Below are 24,358 nucleotides of genomic sequence, written 5' to 3' on the forward strand. Positions count from 1 at the left end.
ACGGTTATTCGCACAACGGACTTGCTGGCTTGTCAGATTGCCGACTTCTCATGTCCGAGTGCAAAACAACGTTCAAATATATGCAATTAGCACGACGAATGAGATCCTATTTAAAAAAAACATCATGTGCGAAATCGTTTTACGTCTGTTTATTTACCCTTATACTTGTCTCAATCTCTCCCTAAAAGTAATTCGCTCATACTACGTTTTCACAATTTGAATCGGAAAACTACTTAAAGCTTAGAGTCATAAATATATAAACATTTAAAGTTCTGATATAAATCCGATTTATATTTCTGTTTCGCGAAAAAAAATATAGCCGTCGATGTCATTTTGTTTCACATGTTTTATGAATTACGCCACTGATTTCTTTTTATTGCAACCAATAAGTAAACAGATTTTGGGACAACAATTACGGAAGTTTTGACATCGTACATGATTTCGAACATGTCTGTCACGATTTTCTTATCTTTTTAGGTGAACATAAGGATTTTAAAAAGTTGTCGGGATGTGTCAAATTAGAAGTGCGGTGTAACTTTTTAATAAAGAAAAAGCAAACAATTTGATGTACGATATACATACGCATGTACATGTCGTAAAATTAAATATAAACATTTCAAACTATTCTTTTGATTCCAATTCGGTTATAGAAATCACAAACCAAACGTGTGCACAACGATTTAAAACGTTTCATATTAGGAAGTAGGACATCTGACCTGCGGTCTCAGTCTAGATAAGAACTTTCGTTGAGGCGGTGTGTAGTTTGCGCTTGGACCTACGCCTGCTTAGACTGGATATAGACAATAGGTTAGTTTTGTCGTAAAGCCAAATTAAAGCTCTTTTACGGACATAGAACTTTATAATAATAATATTATTATTATTATTATTATTAGTAATAATAATAATGATAATAATAACGATGTGGTGATGATGATGATGATGATGATGATGATGATGATGATGATGATGATGTGATGATGATGATTGATGATGGATGATTGATGATGATGATGATGATTGATGATGATGATGATGATGATGATGATATGATGATTATGATGATGATGATGATGATGATGATGATGATGATGATGATGATGATGATGATGATGATGATGATGATGATGATGATGATGATGATGAAAAAAGAGCATGAAAAGTGATAAATAATGTATGTACTTTTTTCAGTAAAAAAACCGCCTGTTTAATATAAATTAATTGTGATCTTGTTCAAGTGATTGTTAATTTATTGGTCATTTATTACAATGGCTGTCTTCACATTATTACATGCCTTTTGTAGATGTAGTTTAGACGATAAAGTTTAGATTTATTTCAGTGGTAACACATACGAGTTATTGAACGCATGTTAGGGATGAATAATACGTTCATGACAAGCAAGAATTCACGGCATATTTCATACATGCATAAACATATGACTAAACATTATATATAATTTTTAAATTTCTGGTCACAAGTATATAAATAAATAAATAAATATATATATATATTAATAAATAAATATATATATTAAATAAATAAATATATATATATATATATATATATACTATATATACATCTACACACCGCTGAAGAAGATGTATAGTCGAAAGCGATAGAGTATTACATTTGCACACCCTTTGAACAATTTCTTGTTCACATATATATTTATATATAGACAAGTATGTGTCACAAATACCAAAAAACCCTTCGATTAATTACTTACGCAACGGATATGGACCTTTAAAGGGGCCTTTTCACGGTTTGGTAAATTGACAAAATTATAACAATTTTTTTCAGATTCGCAAATTTTCGTTTAAGTTATGATATGTGTAATAAACAGTAATATTTACCATGCTATTAAATATCCATTATATGCCTCTTTTGACGATTTCAAAACCTGAAAATTATAGAGCGTTGCAACGCGAAACAATTGAATAATTTGGTGAGTTCTGTTGTTGTCGTTATATTTTGTGATACTTCGATGATTGCTTATATAAAGTATATAAAACGTCACTCATTGTATGAGCAGGGATGGTCGAATGGTCTAAGCGAAAGACTTTTACTCCAGGGGTCAGTGGTTCGAGCCCAGTCGAGGCTTACTTTGTTTTCTTTATTTTTTTTAATTCTTGTTTTATAATACGCAGGTATTTTCATGAGCGTCTGTCGTACTTTGATAATTACTGTAGTGTAACCAAGGTCAGTGTAGTAGTTGTACATTTTATTAAAGTGACGCATAGTACATAAATACCATTGGTATTTACAGCAATAATACGATATGTATGTATATGTACAAACATTGTACTACCCAGCCATATAAATGGCTTACGAGTCACTGAGTTTTTTTTTATCGGTGAAGTCATAAAATCACATCAAAATAGTGCAGGAAAGATAACGATGATAAAAAGAGTTAAATTGTTTAAAGTATAAACATGGATAGTTTATATCAATAACTTCTGTTCATTATAAACAGGTGGACTTAAAATATTAGTATTGCAAGTTCATATAGGAAAAACTTATATGATTTACATAGGTTATATAATTTACATAATGGTTTGTTTTAATTTATGTCGGATACATATAATGCTTCCGATCGTTTCATAAAGCAATCTTGAATAAACAATGCAGATGCATAAATAAGTCGTTTATCAGTCAGCATACATGCTAGCCTCTCGCTATACGGGATGGTAGTTATGTTTGGTTTAATATTTGATATACAGTTATAAAATGATAATCTTAAAAAAAAAGGTAAAAAGGACATTCAAATAAGAAATGGTATTCTGTTTCGACCTTATTGGGTTCTTTACACAGAAGGCAGAGTCTTTCTTCGGTCTTTAAGTTTCTAAACCGCCCGGTTTTAATCCGCAGCGGTAAGGTACCTGTTCTTATTTGAGCAATGTAAGATCTCAAATGCTCTGGTAGTTGCATAGACACATAATTTTCACAACCAAGTTCGTGTTTAATTTGCCGGTAAGTCCTGAGCTTGGGTTGGGATACGAGATCTTGTTGCCGTTGGTCAGCATATATACGTGTAAATGTCTCTTGAGCATGGCACAGCAAATTGTCCAGCGACAGGTTGCTCATGGATTTAGTAGTGTACAGGTCAAGTAAATTTAATTGTTCAAAATGCGTTTCACGTCGCGACAATCGGAACGCTGTCGTGACTATGACGAGATTTTTATAAACGTTATAGTACGCGTTAGATTTGGTAGAATGTTAAAGGATTCTACGACTATTTGTATTCAGTTTCGAATAGTGATCGCATGTCCGCCCGTCTGTCTGTCCGTCCGTCCGTCCGTCCGTCCGTCCGTCCGTCCGTCCGTCCGTCCGTCCGTCCGTCCGTCCGTCCGTCCGTCCGTCCGTCCGTCCGTCCGTCCGTCTGTCTGTCTGTCTGTCTGTCTGTCTGTCTGTCTGTCTGTCTGTCTGTCTGTCTGTCTGTCTGTCTGTCTGTCTGTCTGTCTGTCTGTCTGTCTGTCTGTCTGTCTGTCTGTCTGTCTGTCTGTCTGTCTGTCTGTCTGTCTGTCTGTCTGTCTGTCTGTCTATCTGTCTGTCTGTCTGTCACACTTTGCCTTTAGGTTTCGAAAAAGGGTCATGACTTCTATGCCGCTTTAGATGTAACCTTCATATTTGGTATGCACACATATGTTTACTCCTTTGACCTTCAACTAAGGGTCCGCGTTTATGTTTCGAAATCTGAGTTTAGGTTTCAAAAAAAGCGTTAATCGGGGGGCATATGTCATCCTATGGTCACAGCTCTTGTTTTTCTTCAAATTTTATCTCTATTTCCATTAGCGGATTGTCACAAGTAACGCACACAAAGAAACCAACATCTCTAACAATATACTGCAATAATGGATACAGTAAATGAACATCATTTAAGTAGGATTGTATTGTTATTTTTACAATTTTTACAATTACACCAAAATCATGTCTAAGACTCTTTCATTTTGGATATTTAAGCACACACATTGGTTTACCAAGGATAACGGCTTTTTGTAGATCTCCACCACAGACTGTTAAAGACCAATGTACATTTCAATAACGGCAACTAAAACTAACAAAACGTCATAGTGTTATGTCTTAAAAGGTTCAACCGATTTTGAAACTAGGTAAACACATTGGTCTATTGTCTTAATACTTTGATTGCGCTGTTTTTACGAGAACACTGACAAATGAAGAAGAAACTAACAAAGTAGGGAATACAAATGAAACAAACTTAGCACTAACGTAAAAAAACGCGAGAAACACTACTCTTACTTCTTCAAAGGTCAATGTCACCCGTAGAGGTAAATGGGGTTTGGCCATAATGCAGCTTGCCCGGACAGTAATTGCCATTTATTTTGCAATTTACAATAACTTACAATAAATGACCACCATCAGGATGCGGCGTGTAGCACAAAGAGGTCAAGAGTCAAGCACGGCAATTAGAAACTTGTTTTGTGGACATAAAGGGAGCTTTGATTCCACAAAAGTGGAATGTGGGGGCATCTGTGACAAATGGCAAAATGTCTTTTTAATAATTACGCAAAATAACCGAGTAAACACGTTTATTACAGCGATTGTGTTTCCATTGAGTACTAGATAACTAACAATGGCTATGGGGATACTAAGTTTTAAAAACAACACATTATTTCAGATGATACCGTTTCTGTCTGTGCTCGTGTTAGCGGGATGTCTATTTCCCGGATCCATAGGGGACACCTACTGCACCGTAGACGATGACACACCTGTGTTCAGCGCCCCTGATCTCGGCTCTAGAGTTGTCACACTGGTCGAGAGAAACACGTGTTTCAATGGTGACATGGAAGGGGAATGGCTAGTCCTTCAAGATAATCCAGTAAATGTGAAAAGAGTCTACCTTTATAATTTTATAAGTGCACTATTGTACACATTTTATAATTGTATGATTTATTAATATTAACATTCTGCAAAAAATGTTCTTTGGTCGTTGAGAAGTCAGCAAAAATTATTCAAGCATATAAAGTAATAACTGCATAATGGATTGAATATTGTTGAGCCGTTTTTACGACAAAAGACTGCATAAGTAACATAATGGATGACAGTACACACACCCATGTAATTGCTGTCTGGATGATGAGTGTACACGTATTCGAAATATCGACACAATTCGAAAACGCGTTGCAAAATTTAAAGTTTAATAACTTAAGAAAGTCAACTGACATCATAAATAGAACATGACATAGATGTTTTGTCACGGAGCGGCTAAACAATGACCAGAACTGCCAAACTGACGGCTAATATTTCTGTTTTGCGATCTTACCGATCGTCATTTATCTTGGTTAAATCGACACTTGTTATGTCTATAATTCGCATAATGATGTTTTCATTCACAGATTCATTACATACATGGCTACACAGTAAACGAGGATACTGAATCAGGCGCTGATATAAACGGTAATAGTTCATAATCATTAATTATCACAGTACAAATTCGATAAATAGTTGCCATCTCAAGCACTTTTAAAGAGTTAATACTAAAGCTGGCGACTATCCAACATTTATACTTTATAAACGACATGAAGAGGATTTTTATAGATACGAATATGGCTCTGATGTACGTGTTTATGTCCCAATTTACGCAATGGAGTCACGTACAACCAAAGCTAATTGGAGGGAGGAAACTTTATATTATAAATATATTTATAAGCCTATGAACATGGTAACCTAATTATGTCTTACTATCGACTTCCGCAGATTTATATTCCTTTTAAGTGAATAGTTTCACCTTTGAACACGTGATGTTCGTTTCTCGGATGCTATTATGTTTGAGGTGTTGAAACTTATTAACAAAATCATTCAGAACTCGATAACCTGTGTATTATGTGAATTTTCTTTCGTCAAAGGCGGAATTATTTGCCCTTTTTCTTTGCATTGTGTGTCATGTAAACGTATTATAACTAAAGTGATGGACGTTAATTAATATCGTTTGTATCATCTTGAACTATGCGTCTGAGTATTTCGATGCAGTTTCTTTTTTGGATATATAAGACAAAAATATTTTTTTTAAACATTTAAGCCCGTGAGCCGCCTCCGATTCAAACAATTTTACTGCTAAAGTATTGGATTTAAGCATATTCACATATCCGTAAAATTCATTAATCTATTCTGGTTGTATAATTTGTTTCCCAATATAAGACAGTAACAGAGACTATGGAAAAAAATATATTAACGTAAAATAAATTGATTTAATGATTGTGATAATCTAGCAAATAAATTCATTATGTTATAAACACATATTTAAATACATTGATACAGAGCTGTCCAACTTTAAATATGTTTACATGTTTCATCGTGATGTTTTGGATTCATGTTTATTGGTAGGGTATCAAGAATATGATCCTTGGTATAAACAAAGTGTTCGTTCAAGATGCGTGGATGTCGAAGGAATAAACACCTGCGCTGGCGCACGATCGATTCCCAATAACAGACAAGAAAAACGATTTCTAACGGGTATGGTTAACTTATGTAAGATTGTTCTTAAGTTGCATATGCATTGTATAGTAATCGATCCTAACAATTAAAAATATTTAAATTTATATCTGCATTGATTGTTAGCTTTTAGAATCGATGTAAGGACAATCGGAATTTTTTCCCTGAGGCAAAGAACATCTATTGCTGATGCTGGATGAAAGTTAGTGCTTACCAAAGGGCATTTAAGGTTCCCCGGTTGGCCGCTAGAATTCAATAATACTACCCGGTCGTTAAAAAACATCCGATAAGTGCAATTTTCAGTAACAAAAACTAGACATTCTGACCCTCAAGCAAAGTTTTCTGTTGTCGAATTTATCTTCTTGTTTCTATGTAACGTAGTTTCGGTATCGTTATTTGGCAACCAGATCAATTCAGTACCCGAGGCGCCTGCATTTTATATACCTAGATGCGCCTGTCGATTGGTCATTGTGATAGAATTTGAGCAGTACAAGATGCCCACACATCGTGTCAGTTGATTACCGCATGAACAGTGAGAATATCCCTGTCCCGATTGGACGTCTATTTCATCAAATCTTTAAATAGTAACATATGGCGTAATTTGTTTGATACTGTACTTTTTAAACTGGAACTAGAATTGAATACGGAATTACGAGAAAACTATAGAGATAGGAAAAAATGTAAGTATGTTGTAAATTAAAGAGTATCGTTTGTACCGATGTTTTGGTAAATGGATCGAGTCGTTATTATACGAATATAAAAAAGATATAAACAAATGTAGTTATTGTTATCAATCATCAAAACCGTCATTTTGCATGATGAATGTTTGTATTTTTAAATCAAAGTGACATTGGTAACTCTTCACTTACCAATTCTTATTGTTCTCGGTCATCTTAAAAAAAAACTGTGGAAAGCACTAAAATGTATATAGTTGTGTAAAACTTTTGAGATTGTCATTGTTGAAAAAGCAAATGCGTATTTAATATTCTTTTGAGTGAATAATGTAGAAAATAAAATATGTTTATCAATATATATTATCGAAGAATAAAAAGAGAGTATAAAACAAAATAGTTTTGCCTTAATATCATTGAGATTGCATTTAATGCGCAATAAATCAGACGCATCTAGACATGAATAACAATTCGGCCTAAGATCTTCGAGAAGTCATCGATCAATTGCCAACCTAACGCCGACTAAAACATGGTTTGAAATAAGTCTGCAATAAGACGTACTTGATCTTCGACAAGTCAGCGACGAATGAATGATGAAATGATTGTTTACATAAACAAAATCATGATGTTTTTAATAGTTTAGTTGTTAACAGACTATGTTTTGGTAGTGATTGTTTGTATCTTTGTTTTATAAATGTAGAAATGGAAAAAATTCCAACGGTACAAAAATAAGATAGCACAGGTATGGTATCTACCGATGGGACGATGGAAGTATGGGTTTCATGATATACATTTTCAGCAGCGTTAAGTCAGTATGTGAACGTATACGGAAAGAGTAGTGATCATAGATTCATTTCAACAGAAGTACATACGATGTTCATAGGTGATGCAAAATGGATACAGTGGACATCATGGTCTGAATGTGACTCCACTGCATGTAATGTCGAGGGAACGAGGAATCGTACACGACAGTGCTTTGTACTGACCCCAAATGTCCAAGCGAATTGCAATGGCGGTGACACGATAGAATCCCAGAGGTGCACAAAACCCTGTATCGGTAAATAGTATTGCATTATCAGCAGAAAGCCTTTTTAACTCATCTGAGCACAAAGAGCATGGGCTTAGCCAATTATGTCACACGCACAGTGGCTCTCACTCCTCTTATTTTAAATCACTCCTCCTGTTCAAAATGACACTCCCCTTTTTTCTCGTTCCCACGACACACTATTTCGAGGTAACGACTTACCAACTCGTTGGAACGAGTTAGCTGTGTCGTGAGAACGACATACTAAGTCTAGGAAACGAAATAGAAAAAAAGTGTTAAAGTAAATGAAAGAAGAATGCAATGAAAAAAGAGCGTTGCAGTAAATACAAGAGTGGTGTTGACATGGCTAGCTCGTTCCCACGAGTTAGAATATCGTTCCCTCGAGTTAGTATGTCGTAGGAACGAGATGGAAAAAAAGGAGTGCAATGGAAAAAAGCAGAAGTGCTATGAAAAAACGGTAGTGAATGTCACCTCTATGCCAACGTACGTACGTCTTCAGACATATTTAATGTATCAACAAGATAAGTTTTGATGCAAAGCATCAAAGGGCGTCGGGAATTTCAATGTAAAAGGCATTCAATGAAGTTACATAAAAACGATTTTTTTCTACTGTAAATATCAATATATTGGCCGATTATTTGAAACAAAATAGAAAAAGTTACTGGTATAACCATTATCTATGATTTTGTGTTATAACCCCCAAATAACCATTATCTATGATGTTGTGTTATAACCCCCAAATAACCATTATCTATGATTTTGTGTTGTAACCCCCAAATATTTCATAGTTCATTTTATTTACATTGGTTTCCTTTTTTACTGGCATCCGTATGCAGTTTTCATTAATGGAACAGAACTGTGTAGGTTTTTAAAAATCCGCTTCATCTTGTAAGCGTAATTTCATATTTTTCTCAACCTCAAGGGTAGATGATTCTGAACTTATTCTTATGTTGCTCATTTACGATAGGGGTTGAGTACTCATTGATATGAAAACACTGTAAAAGTTTTAATGTGTTTACGACCCCCCCCCCACACCCTCTCACACATATATTTCATGGGCATAATAAAAACAAAAAATGGTTACAATAAAACAGCATATTTATTTAAACTAAAATGACTACATCAAAACAAAAAGTTATCATAATACACAAATAAAATAATTTGATTCTACTGGGGCTCGAACCTTGGGCCTCTCACTTGTGAAGCGAGCGTGTAACCACTACACTACGGAACCGCTTGAAAAATCACCTTGTAACTAAGATATTAATAAGTGACTGTAGTGTAACGGTTATCAATAAAGCAATAAACCGTGTAATCGCTGTCGTCTTGTAAAATTGAAGAAAATACGCGTTTACCAAAACTCGAACAGCAAAAGTCTGCGCTATTGTTAGAAAAACCACAAAATAAATATATTTTGATTATGTTTTGTTTTTATGCAAAACCAGAAAGTTTCACCGGTTCGCGTATTTGCCCAGTCCCTGTGATCTTTTATTATTGCCCAGTCCCTGTGATCAGTTATTAATTTAAAGAATTAACTTTGCATTATTGGCAATAAATGTTGTAGTAAATGTAATAGGCACAAATGCAGTACTTATTTACACTAATTTACACAAAAAAATCACCACTATACAATATGTTCTGACAACAAAAATATATACATTGATCCGTAAAATAACTTCTCCTCCCATAAGCGAAAAAAAACGTATTACATACTCGTGAGTCGCCGCACTTCAGTGCGACGCCAATAATATCTTTAAATGACATAGTTGCTTAACCACAAGATTAATTTTTCTAAAACGACACAAATATTATATATTACATGTCCTCGAGTGCTCATGTCAGGATTTAAAAGGTTATTGTGGACATTCTATAAAGGGCAAAATTACGAACGCTCTATTTTTTAAATATGTTATAAAACTTCTTTCTATGTACCTCTTAAATTGAATGAAAAGCTATATATTATATTTATTACATTATCTTTTTCCATAGTATATTTTACGCTGGCTTTATCATTGTTGCATTTAATACAGAAACGGAATAAAATCAAACATGCAACACTATACAGGTAGTAAGACAACACTATACAAGTAGTAAGACTAAGGCAAAACGAGCATTAGGTATTGTCATTACTACACTACTTAAGCCTATAATGCGGCTCTTCTTGGTAAAATATATAAAGCTTGATGGGGGGCGGATCCCACAGGACATCCTCCGGTGGATTTTAGGGCAATGCCCTTGCTTGTGCACAGAGACCCCGTAAACTGATGGCTTCTTGCTTATTTTTATCCCCACGCTTTTTGAAAAAAAGGTGGGGATATTGTGGTTATCTCCGCCGTCCGTCCGTCCGTCCGTCCGTCTGTCCGTCCGTCCGTCCTGGCCACTATCTCCTCCTACACTAAAAGCACTAGAACCTTGAAACTTACACACATGGTAGCTATGAGCATATGTGCGACCCTGCACTATTTGGAATTTTGATCTGACCCCTGGGTCAAAAGTTATAGCGGTTGGGGTGGGGCCGCGTCAGAAATTATCACTCATTTTTTTAGGTTATTTTACATTTACTTCTTTATTTCTACACCGATTCACTTCAAATTGATACTGGACCTCTCTTATGACAATACGGTCAATCTCAACCATGCATGGCCCCATTCCCAACCCTGGGGCCCCCCGCCCACATAGGCCACACCCACCAAAAATTTCCATTTACTATAATTTTTTCATTTCTACACGGATTCACTTCAAATTGATACTGAACTTTTGTTATGACATTAGGGTCAATCTCAACTATGCATGGCCCCAATCCCAACCCTGGGGCGCCCGCCCACATAGGCCACACCCACCAAAAAATTCCCATTTACTATAATTTTTTCATTTCTACACGGATTCACTTCAAATTGATACTGAACTTCTCTTATGACATTAGGGTCAATCTCAACTATGCATGGCCCCATAACCAACCCTGGGGCCCCGCCCACATAGACCACACCCACCCAAAATTGCCTTTACTATAATTTCTTCATTTCTACACCGATTTACTTCAAATTGATATTGAACTTCTCTTATGACAATACAGTCAATCTCAACTATGCATGGCCCCATTACCAACCCTGGGGCGCCCCGCCCACATAGACCACACCCACCCAAAATTGCCTTTTACTATAATTTCTTCATTTCTACACCGATTCACTTCAAATTGATACTGAACCTCTCTTATGACAATACGGTCAATCTCAACTATGCATGGCCCCATTACCAACCCTGGGGCCCCGCCCACATAGACCACACCCACCCAAAATTGCCTTTTACTATAATTTCTTCATTTCTACACCGATTCACTTCAAATTGATACTGAACTTCTCTTATGACAATACGGTCAATCTCAACTATGCATGGCACAATTACCAACCCTGGGGCGCCCTGCCCACATATGTCAGATCCACCCAAAATTGCCTTTTACTATAACTTCTTCATTTCTACACCAATTCACTTCTAATTGATGATGAACTTCTCTTATGACAATACGGTCAATCTCAGCTATGCATGGCCCCATTACCAACCCTGGGGCACACCTAGGTCAAACATTCGGCGTGGGGATACGCGTCGGCCTCTGCCGCGCCATTTCTAGTTAAAGCTTGAAATGCTATATTATATAGACATTCTTTGAACCAAATACTACTAAGACTATTCCGCTTATACATTGCTTTTTTTCTATTTTCCGTGCATACTCATGTTAAAAAAAAATTGCTTTATATGATATTTAAATAAAACACGAAGAAAAATTACGGACTTCATTGAAGTCCGTAGTCTTCATTATTAAGTTCATTTCTGTACCATCGTCTTGTGGTCTCAAAACAATCTTCCTTCATCGCCATTGTTGTTTGCAAATGCATTATCCGATTTAAATAAATTACGTTCGTCCATCCTAGACTCTTGTTTTACTTCATCTTTAAACCCTAGTCCATGTGTTTAGTCAAGCTTTATAGTGACAAAACAATTCATTTTTGAAAACTGTATTAATTCCTCAGCAATTATAAGGAGAGTTTAAATTATTAAATCATATACTTGAAAGGATCTGCTTAAGACCAATCGTAGTGATATAACGGACACATGGACATTTCAAATTGGGAACGTGCTCTGCGCGGCGCCCTGCTATTTCTTTCTCACGGGAGCACTGCTTCATCTTAACCCGCTGAGAAAATGTTGATCAAACTCGACATAGAATATCATTAAGTAATTCAATTGATTGAAATAGCGCCCTTTCAGAAATAAATTAAGCTCAATATCTTTAAGATATTACTCGACCGACTTAGATATGTTTTTCTTAACTAAGCTTTTGATAATAGCCAGATTTAACACATATCTTTGTTTTGTAATTCATTTTGTTATAACCTGAAATGTGATTGCTATGGCAAATGATTGGAATAAAGTTAAAATAATTCTATTTTCATATTTTATCAATATATTCATAATAATTTTATTAATATGACTCTATTTAAGTAACATTATATGGTATTCAAATGATAAACACGGGCGTTTGATCATTTTGTACAAAGATGATCATGCAAAGTCGTTTTATGCCTCAATATTATAGAGATGAAATTTCATACTTCTTTAATTTAATAAAAATGACCAGCCTTTTTAAAATGTCCACTAACAACAATCAGTTCGGATTTTCCATTATATTGGTAAACGATGTTCCACTATGCACACAGCATCGAAATATGATATGTGATGTTAATATTGATTAATTAGCAAATAACCGTAAAAATGGTCTTCTCTAAAACATAAAGATCGAAAGGTTTAATATTTGTATGAACCAGCAACACTATAACTACATAGGCCCTATACTAAATGTGTAAAAATCTAATATCAGGAGTCAAAATTGGCATCAACAGGGGGTCACATGCTTTGTATAGACATGCATGGTTTAAAAAATATGTAAAATCACTACTCTCGTATTTGGTTTATGACTTCATAAAGTAGTCATCTACAAAGTGTGTTTAGTTAATGGCCCTTTCGTAGTTTTGTGTAAGCTTTAAAAGAAAAGTGGCGGAGACTTTCAGAATAGGAGTGTTCTGTCTGTTAGATGAGCGTGTTTAATTTTTATATGTTAGTGTGATATAAAAAAAATTAGCAACATATGCGAAAGAAGATTAGGCTCAAACCTGGTATGATTACGGGATTATTTACAAAAATTCCACGAACTCACTAAATTTGGATTAAAATAAAGTCTCCTTTTTCAATACGAAGTTGGTAATTTAATATATATCATATAATTATATCATAATTAAGTAATATATATATATAATATATGGAAAGATGTAAAGCTTTGAGTAGGATAAAGTAGGTGACTTTCGATTCAAAATGAGCCCTTGAAGTCACAGCCATGAGTACAAATGTTAAAAGCAACAACGATATATCTACTTCTCTCTTCCCTGGAATCAGTCTAGTTCAAGATGTGTAATATTTGGTGTGTATCATTATTTAGTTGTTTTCATAAATATTTGTTCAATCATGCTTCAAACCTAGGCCTACGTTCACATATGTAGAATGTATAATCAAATTACTGTGAAAAGTAAAGAGCTCGAGGTGTCCTTGACGGTGTATCCTTTCATCAGGTCTTTAAACACATATTAAATGGGAAAGTATTTGATATTTGCCGCAACTGTTGCACATTAATTAACGATTACAATGATCATACTATGACTAATGATTAATCGACATAAATATGTGGATAAGCATTATGTTGTGGCCATGATCATAGATATCTGATAAGAAAATGATGCAATTGAATAGTTATCTTTTAAGTGTTTACATGCACTGGCAATATATTCGATTTACTCTTCTTAATATATTTTATTTAGAATTGTGATTTTTTTTACCTTATAGTGCCTTGTTCCGACAGCTATACGTGGTCGCTATGGCATGACTGTAACAAAGCTTGTGATGGTATTACAACGAGGACGGGAATATGTCAGAATGGCACTGTAAATGTCACCATTTCAGAGGAAAAAAATTGTACCCGTGACTTATGCCCAGGTAGTCATGTTTTATCAACTTGTTTGGTGATATTCAATGCTCGGCATGTTATTAAATTAATTATGTTCACCAAAACAAGTTATGATACTGAAATGTTAATATACAGATTGGTCTATAGTGTTTTTATGTGTCCGTTTATTTGCTGTTACACATCACGTTTCAATATTGGAAAAACACCCTATCTCAAATCCGTATAAAATAATTCCAAAACCAGAAAAACATCCTTTTTAGTAAGATCTTATATTAACCTTGTTACCGTATAGACGCCACGTTGAACTTCATGTGTCGATGAAACTTGATTAGACTGATCTTAACATAACCAAGTTTGATTTCAATCAAGTTTAGTCAAGACAATGGCACCAGGTCAAATCGTAGAAATCTATGATAATTTAACATTTATGCATGACCAAAGAGCGATGAAATCTAACATGCAGGTATGTTTTTACCTTATCTTAGCCAAGTTTAAAGCTAAGTTACATGGAGTAAAAACAAGGTCACCTTGTAAAATATTTGAGCTCATACTTGAGCCGTAGGCTGCGTGACTCTTTTGGTATCAAGCTTATTTGCTGAGCCATTTTGCATCAATTGAAGTTATAGTAAGGCACATTGTTAATTCAGAGTTTGTGTGTGTATTTGTCATGTGAAACGTAAATGTCACAGTGAACGCTTACAGTGTGTACATCTTATTTAATTGGAGACGATAAAAGTTCGAGTCCGGCTAATAACTTTATTTTTCAAGATGGTACTAAACATACCAGAATGAAGGATCACGTGAGTTTGTGGTGTTCCCCTTTTAACTTTAATTGATGTATACACGACGGTAAGTGGTGCTTTATTTCCAATTACTTAAAAAAAAAATCTAAAGAATTTCAACGAGTGCATAAAAGACACATTTATATGCAGCTTATGGCAATGTGAAATACATCGGAATTACTTTATTTAATAAGCCTGTGTTCTTGTTCAAAATTCCGGCATCTACTGCATTCATTGTACACGGCTTCGCTTCACGCAACGTGAAATTCTGTCAACGATTTCAGACGTATTCAATGATTTATTCTTATCCCTTAAGATATCGGCACAAACTGCAAGAACAACTGTCTTTTATGCACTAAAGTTTTTGCAAATGTATTTCAAACGCTTAAGATATTTTCAAAAAGAAAGTTCTTAACGATGAGTTTACATTCTGTCCAGCCCGTGTGTAAAACCGGGGAATCCCCGTTGATTCTGCAAATGATCATTGTAGCTAGTCGACGTGCCGCGCGCAACAACCATGCTGCTCGTTAAAGGCTCCAGAATACGGTGGACACTTTAAGTTTCGCAAATTTTATTTGTGTTAATTGTAAACTACTCTTTTTCATAAATTACAAATTTTATAGCCGTTAAAAAATGTTAGTGCTTTAGTATGTTTGTATCTACACAGTTGATGGAGCGTGGTCCGAATGGGGGACATGGGGTGATTGTTCAACAAATGTGAGCCTGGTACAAGGATTTCGTTTCAGGTTTGTAAATAGTTAAATTAGTTGATCATTATTTCCGCAGTTGTTTTCGATAGTTTTATCTGAACATTTGAAAATGAGTTGAATGTAATAGTTTGCAACAGCTGCATTCAAGGTTTATCGAATGAAGGTAGTCTTGAATCAGGATGCCTTGCCGTCCGGCCGTCGGGTTCTAAGACCGGGAATTGATCGAAATCTGTAACTGGTACCAATTTGAAAAATGTAATAGGTAGAAAGATCCCATTAAAGAAAAGTGCAGTTCAAGAGCCATAACATTTTTTTATGTTAGTGGATTAACTCGTTGAATATTGTAGGTCCCTAAGTTTTGAGAGACATTAAGCGTTGCGTGTGTCCGTCCTTCAGACCATTATTCCATTATTGGATGGAGGTATGGTTATGTAATTGTGTGTTTAGGTAGCTAAGATGCAGTGGCGTAGCCAGACTCAAATTTTAGCCAAGGCAGTATATTTGGTCATTCTTGGGTGTCCGGGGGCATGCCCCCCTGTAAATTGTTTTATAACTAGAATGTCTCTGGTGCGTTTTAAAGGCCATTCAAACCACATTTTATACCTAAATTATCGGAATCGTGGACGCTACATATGACCGTTTAGTATCAATAAAGTTAACCAAAAAAATCTGCTACAAGTTTATTGTCAATTTTAGATTATGTTACATAAACGGTGTTTGAAGTGACAATGATGTAACAACTTTAATTACAGAAATATAGTCATACAATTCATTTGAAGTCAGATACAAAAAGAAAAAAATTGAGACGCAGCTCTCTCATACAAGCCATAATATATATATGGATAATATAATGTGCTTTATATATTTATTATTGAAATACTTAAATAATATAGATCTACCTTATAATATGAATATCCATTTTATGGTTCTTTTATCATAAATAAGTAGATTCTAGACGTAAGCCTATAGACGCACAGCGCCAAAACAAGCATTGCAAAAGGCATTGGCAGCACAGTTATCTTGTCATTGACATGCTTGATATAATAAAATTATATTTACTTTAGATATTATTGGTTACGAGTTTTTTTATAAATTTTATTTTTGAGTTTACATCAAATCAGCTTAATCCTTGCTGTTGTAGTTCAGACAAGTTCACCGTGAAAAAATTCATGGACGATTTTTTTCCATTTAATGTTTCAATACATTACATCAAAAGCGTTGTCAATCATAAGCACATATAAAAAGGACCATTGATGGAAGTTATTTAGAAAAAAAACATGGACCTACTGGGATTCGAGCCAACGCAGTGAAAATATAATAGTGGTCTATGGATCCAGAGTCTGACGCCTTACCGAGTGCGTCAAAGGGATATATTGATTATCTTGAGGAGTACAAATATTTAAATTAAATCAGTAAAGTTTCTGGCCATTTTTTTTCAATTTTCTTGTGTAAAGTTTTGTTTCAGCACTGCGTCATCATTTTCGGTCAGTTCTATCATCAACTACATTCACTATAAAAAAAGACTTCAACTTCTTTATATTAAAAATAGTTTAATACGCGGACGGGATAATTTGAAAATTCTAATGTAAACAAAGATTCTTACCACCTGAAACAGTCCCGGATTTAACTTGACGCCGGCCATAAAGAGGAGAATATCTATAAAGCCGAAAACACCAAACACACGAAGTTTGTCTAGGTCCGAAATAGACCCAGACCTGGCCGGATTTTCCAAATCATTTTGCTAGGCCATTTTGGCATCAATTGAAGTTATTAAATTGAAATAATTATCTGCCTCAACATGAACCAATTGTACTTAATGATAATATTTCTTTGTGAATATCAAAGTGCCTAAAATTCATTACATTTTCCTCAATTTCTTATATACAATTTATTCTTTGAAATAACTTTTCAATTTTTTCCTTGTAATCTCTACATTGCTCTGTAAATGTAAGCCGAGGCAACTGCCTCGGTGTGCCTCAGCGTGGCTACGGCGCTGAGATGACCATGATTTCAAAGTTAATTTAATTTGGATTAATATATTTGTAAAAAGTTAAACATATTTACAACTTTCCAGGCATATGCAAATGTACAATTGAAAAGATACTCATACATGGCCCAAGTTGTAATTTGTTTGATAGAATTGAGTAATAGCTCTTTGAAAAGGGGTCGGTAAACAACACGTTTATATATTAACACTTATACGTGATGAAGTACGTTATTAACAAAGGCAAAGTAACTGGCTTATCCTTATATTAATCAATAGCCTTATGAACTTGAAAAATTTGCGAGACGAAGCTTACAACTAACAAAAGTAATACACACGCTTGTCAATTTTTATGTTCATAAGATATTGTTCAATCACTTGCATTTGTCTTTGTAAACACTGTGTTGATTGGGTGACTTTACTAGTGACATTTCTGCCCTATATATTATCATTATATTTGTATATATTATGTTTTAAACATAATGTGAAAATACACGTTTAAATGAAATATTTATATGTTGGTTTATTTATTAACATGTATTATTAAAGAGTATTATTATAACATAAAAAGATGTAACTCACTCACTTACTTACTTACTTACTTACTTACTTACTTACCTACTTACTTACTTACTTACTTACTTACTTACTTACTTACTTACTTACTTACTTACTTACTTACTTACTTACTTACTTACTTACTTACTTACTCCTCGTCACCTTATCTGGGGCATAGATCGCTACCACAGCACGCCATCGGTCACTTCTTCAAATGACAATCCGGCCTTAATGAGTTCAGCGTGAAGGGTTCGCCACAATGTGAGAACCGGACGACTTCTTTTCCTTGTTCATTAAGGGTTCAAATCCAGAACGTTCCGCGCTATGCTGGGCTGGTTTCTTCTCAGTGTATGTCCAATCCATTTCTATTTCCTCTGCATATTGCAGTAGTGTGTTTTGCCTAGTTTGTGCGCTGTGTAGCTCCTGGTTGAAGTTTTGAAGAATTTGTCTTGATGAAGACCATAACTTTTTATCCAGGTTCTTTGTGTGCCTCCTAGTTTCACATCCATATAACAGCAAGGCCTTTACATTCGAATTGAAAACATGAAATAAAGTTTAAAGTTGGATGGCCCTGCTGTTCCAAATCGTTTCAGAATCTTGCTTGTATGTCCTCCTCAGAACATCCTGTCCTACTTACGACGCCGCAAAGGTAAATGAGCTGGGATATATCTTCAATGCTCTCTCCTTTAGTGAAATGGTGCATCATGTGCCGCGATGATAATGAGGCTCTTTGTGTTCTTAATATTCATTTCTTACATTGTGCGTCTTGGTGCGTCTTGCAACTGTTTGTAGACGATATGTCTTCGATTGGATGTGCTTGACTAAATGGGACAAGAGGCCGATGTTATCGGCTAAATCCATGTCATCCGGTTGCTGAGTGAAGATCTTCTGAATTACACTTGCCTTTTCAAGTGTGGTTCTCATCACATAATCGATAACGACCAAGAACATCAGTGGGGACAGTAAGCAGTCTTGTGTGACACCGTTGTAATCTCTTCCGCTATTTTTCCCATTCCATTACACTCTTGCAGGCTTGTTTCGTCAATAAAAATCCGACTCCAGTTATGTGTGGGTCTGCTTTCCAGGTTGTCATGAGTATATAAGTGTGATGCCTGATGCACGGGTCCACTTTCCTGCCGTCGCCCAACGTAACACGCTAAATCCAAGAAACGTACCTCGCTAACTCCAAGAATCTGTATGTCGCACCAGTCCATCGCTCATGCTACCTGAGCAGCTCTTCAAGTCTCGTGTGATGTTCTCACATTACATACTTCATTCCTCAAAACGTACTTGTAGGAGAGATTTCTCCGAATATTTATCAGTTGATCCGTATTTGTTTTCGGGGTTAAGGTTTCTTTAGCTGTAATCATTTAACGTGAACAAGTTGCTAGCCTAAAACACTACGTTCCTCCTTTCTCATCCGGGTTTGGGGCCGGCGAAGGCGGCGTTAAGATTTGTAGTATTTTGTTATACTGAACGCAACATTTTCAATCTAAAAGATGCGATTTAACGAACAAATCATTATTTCCTTTGATGATTCGTTGCATCGGTTTTAAAATGTTCTATCCAAGCGGAAGAAAAGTAAACAATCCACACTGTACAATATATGCATGTTTACTATTTTTTATGAACTTAAATTTTCTTCAACTCCGTGATGGATTTCATTGAAACGTAAATAGCTAAATAACGTAAATGTGTAGATAAATCATTGATTTAAGAGAAACTAGTTGTTCTCTGCGACCAGTTTTAGCGAAACGATTCAACTTATTTGCCAAGTGTAGAATATATGGTGAGTTTGTCTGTGTCCAAACATTCGTTGCAGGGATTATGGGTTATATATAAACATTGTCATGGGCATATCTAAAACTTGTCGAGGTATCAAGTTTAAACTTTTTTCAAAATGTTAGAGTTATGGAGCTTTGATATTTTTCGGGGCGTTCCTTAAAAAATAAGCGAGGTGCAAATTAGAATCTTCATGTCTATATGAATCCAATCTGGGTTAAGTAAATTGCTCACGAGCCATAACTGTTGTTTTTTTTTTGTTGCTTTTAACGTGATAATGTTGTGATTAGTCGGTCATCCAATCCGCGAAAAGCGTCGTTCATTGTCAATATTAACTTGTAAACACTCAAAAGTCCACATTTTTACCCTTCTCAATTAAAACTGATCATAAAATATGTCAAAATGATTTCTTGGTTGAGTTCAAAACATGATGACATGATGTCAAACTTTAGGGAACCAAGTAATATTAAATAAAAAGGTCGTATCATCGTTATTGTTTCTGAATTGTTGTTTTTTTATACAAGTAAGGATTTATATATAACTTCATTTTATTACTCCCCTTGACTTAACATTTATTTTGTTAGGCTCCGCATACTCAAATTTGATGAACACGAGTCTTCTAATAATAAGCCATTACAAGCATGCCCGCCAACAACAACCTACACGAAACACACATACGTTGTCAATTATAAGGTATTGAAGATACAAATTTGTTTGAAGATAAAAAAAAACAAGTATAATGAAAGAGGTCAATTTTCTTAATCAAAGCAAAGTGACTCATGTGCAAGTCGTGGCGTTGCACGCATGTTCTAGAAACATTTTCTTTACCATCACTAGTTTTTTGTATCACAGAAAGGATTTGATCAGAGTCATGTTCGGTACACGTTAAATCTCAGCGGAGAGATAGGAGTATTTACGGGTGGTACTGTGAAAAATATCATGAGTAAAAATGAAGATGGTAATGGTTATGCTGTTATTATTATTATTTTGATGATGATGATGATGATGATTATAATGAACTTCATCAACAGATGAGGATCGATTAGGATAAGAACTGGGGTTGATTCGTTAATCGTTACAGCAATTAATTCTTGTTCTTAAACAATTGCATTAGTCTCTAAAAATTCTCTATACTACTAGATACCATCAGTGTTTACCGACCAATCGACATGGTGGAGCTGATTGTCAGGGGAAAACATTTGAGACTGGCATGTGCATGGGATGTAAGTACATTTTTAACCCGCTTTAAAAAATACAACAACCACATATGCTTAATTGCTTGATATCCTATGAGCTTAATTTTAAGAATATCAACTAAAAGTGGGGTCAATGTACATAATGTTTCGATAATCAAGTTTTTTTAAAGCGATTTGTTTAATCTCCATGACGTCATTCTATCCAATGGGTGAGGTGTTGAAAAAGGTATGCACTATAAATGCATACTGAAGCATGCACTTAATTTTGATTGTAATCAACTATTATAAAGGTCATAGTGTTTTATTGAAAATATTGAAATACATAATCAAATCGGAGAATACATTTTGATAAAAATTCGAGTTGATAAATATTCAATAGTTTTAACATTTATTGTCATATGCAATTTGCTGTTATATATGGTATGCAATAACTGTTTTTTTATAATATCCACAATTTAATGAACTATTTAATTCAGTAAAGACAGGTATAATAGCATAAAAACTTCATAATTAATATTTGTATCTTACCTCGGTTTGCGTTGTGCTGTATGCGTCGTCAAATTTTGGTTTGTTACCACTTTAAATGCCTCAACTTTTACTTTAGTTTAATGACACTTTGTCGAAATATTCACCTCGAAACTCTCTAGATCAAATCGATTCCGCGAAAAAAATATGTTAAAAAAAACAGGTTGCCAGGTTGACTTTTAGTAAAACGTTCTATTGGAACCCATTTTGGTGAAAGAATATTTATATTGACAATTTGTATGACAAGTTTGAATTTGCGCTAAAAACAATATCACGAGGTAAAATGTCAGAAAAGACATCTAATCACTCTTTAAGCCTTGATGATACTAAATATTGTTCTTCAAAATTTCTAGGCCAAGATGTAATCTGGTCAAGTCGAGAAAAAAGTATCCTGTGAACCGTATTACACCAACCCCACTCTGACAAGCATGCATTGTGAATATATGTGACATCCTATGTTACGCCTTGTTATGCCCCTTTTTTCTATTAGCCAGATGTTGGACACTTAATATGTAACATAAAAGTTTGGTCAAGTGCAATGCTTGTTGAGATAATGGTTAACACAGGTATTGCCTAAGAGGTCATATTTTTAAGAAACATGTTCACATATGTTTGTGTTAAATGTCATTAACATTAACATTAAAGATATCTAAGTTACAATTCTTAAATGTCTAGATTAATCATAGCTTATAACCATAGCCATAAAAAATAGATGAATACACATTTTGCCTTCAGTGAGATTCAAACCCGGAACTTCTTGAAGCATTAGCAAGGGCACTACCCTTGCGATACGCATGCATATAATTTTGAGTGAATTATAAACGCTATGTAAATAAAACAGCGTTCGGTTATGTGTTTAATTGAGAGAAATGGATATTAATTTACCGATTTTAAATGATGCTTAGCTATTAATTAAGCAATTATTTATACATTTTTGAATATATGACAGTTTTTTCTGCAAAACGTCATTTGAAGAAGAAAAATAAGGCCATTTAATAAAAATAATTAAAATATTAATATCTTATTGACAACATTTCCTTAAGATGTCTTCTCTGAAAAATCAATGTTAACAGGTGTAGTTATAAGTGTTCTTTAGTGTGTTTCTGCTTTGTTTGTTTAAATCGTGACACTGGGTTCAATATAAATCATGCCATAAGTATCACATTTAACGTTTCCACATTCAGAGGGTCATAAAGATTCGTCATTCCTTTCGTTAGTCGCAATATTTTGTATTGATACTCAAGTTATGGAGCTTTACAAACATATTTATCACCATGTGCGCACCTCCATAGTCTGTCTAAGCTTGATTTCGACGTAACCAGAGTTATGACTCCTGTAGCAAAGAATGGGCGTTTTTTTGTGTGTGTAGCACGTAACTCGGAATACATTGAGTATAGATATATGTATTTGTTACTTTCTTTTCGACAATACGGGAGTTATGGTACTTTAAAACAAGAGCACCGCATAACGGGTGCCACGCTCGGCTGCGAAAGCTTGTCAGAATTATTTTTTTAGAGGTCACAGTGACCTTGACCTTTGACCTAGTGACCCAAAAATGGGTGTGGCGTGTAGAACTCATCAAGGTGCATCTACATATGAAGTTTCAAAGTTGTAGATAGAAGCACTTTGATGTTAGAGGAAAATGTCAGGGTTTTAGCTCGGCGGACGACGAGCTGGCTATGACAAAACTTCGGGTTTCTCCGAAAACAGCCGAGCTAAAAATACATTTTAGTGCACTGGGCGCGCCTTTGTCGTCGGGCTCAAACTTTTCAATCGAACGACATCTCCTTAATCATTGAGCAGATCATCATGAAACCTCACTTGATAGATGTTTCATTTATTCTCTTTCGAAGTTGTTAGAATCTTTCTGGTTTCTTTATATGTAGATCTTCAGAGATAAAAATATATTAATTTAAGCAAAATAAAAAATCTGGAAGCGCAATGGTCAGGGGTTTAGTAATTGGTAAGAATAGTCTCAAAGCGAGATTTACTAGGGTTGTTCAAATTTTGACCCTAGCTAAGTCACAGAAAATACATTATTTATATACATGTAAAGAATACGTAGTAAATAACGTTTAACATCTCGAACATTTGTATGTAACATCAAATGACGGTCATGTACAACGTAAACATTATGACCTGGGATCAAATATGTCAATGTCTACGGAATCACTTAACTATCATGGCTATGTTTTTATATTGGGAGAAGTGTGTCGGAAAACGGTGTCACCATGTCTAGAAATTCAATATTACCACTCTTGAAACCATATGACTTAATTTTGATGCAACATGGAATGCTTTTCATGAAGGTCTAAAACTATGGTTGAATCTTGATCAAGTAGGGGGCTTGAAACGCGTGACAAGTGGACAAATTGTCCTTAAGATCATCATTTATCTTGTTATGTAGTACTGTTAACTTGGGTTTTGAAATATTTATTTACATATTTTGAAAAATGACCTAAACCTAAATTTGAATGAAATTGATAAATATTAGCTATTTGTTTTCAATCCCGTTTTTCAGTATGCATTTAGTTTTATCATATTTCTTTTATCAGCTGATTGGGAAGAATGGGGTCAATGGACTAAATGTTTGAGTACAAATTGCTCGAAAGGTACAACATTAAGGTAAGAGTTAACAAGTATTTGGA

General features: G+C 34.8%; 1 protein-coding gene across 1 annotated transcript in view; it reads left to right on the forward strand.

The window, feature by feature from the left end:
* Positions 1–510: 510 nt before the first annotated feature.
* The window catches only part of LOC127877177 (A disintegrin and metalloproteinase with thrombospondin motifs adt-1-like), an 83,086-nt gene continuing 59,238 nt past the window's right edge, over positions 511–24,358 (forward strand). The window contains exons 1-9 of the mRNA XM_052422845.1: positions 511–807; positions 4,634–4,834; positions 5,352–5,412; positions 6,340–6,468; positions 8,002–8,175; positions 14,053–14,202; positions 15,623–15,701; positions 21,130–21,212; positions 24,266–24,335. Of these exons, the coding sequence (XP_052278805.1) occupies positions 4,634–4,834; positions 5,352–5,412; positions 6,340–6,468; positions 8,002–8,175; positions 14,053–14,202; positions 15,623–15,701; positions 21,130–21,212; positions 24,266–24,335 (947 nt within the window). The 5' untranslated portion in view covers positions 511–807. The remainder of the gene's footprint in view (positions 808–4,633; positions 4,835–5,351; positions 5,413–6,339; positions 6,469–8,001; positions 8,176–14,052; positions 14,203–15,622; positions 15,702–21,129; positions 21,213–24,265; positions 24,336–24,358) is intronic.

The sequence above is a fragment of the Dreissena polymorpha genome, chromosome 1 (assembly GCF_020536995.1).
Source record: "Dreissena polymorpha isolate Duluth1 chromosome 1, UMN_Dpol_1.0, whole genome shotgun sequence".
NCBI lineage: Eukaryota > Metazoa > Mollusca > Bivalvia > Myida > Dreissenidae > Dreissena > Dreissena polymorpha.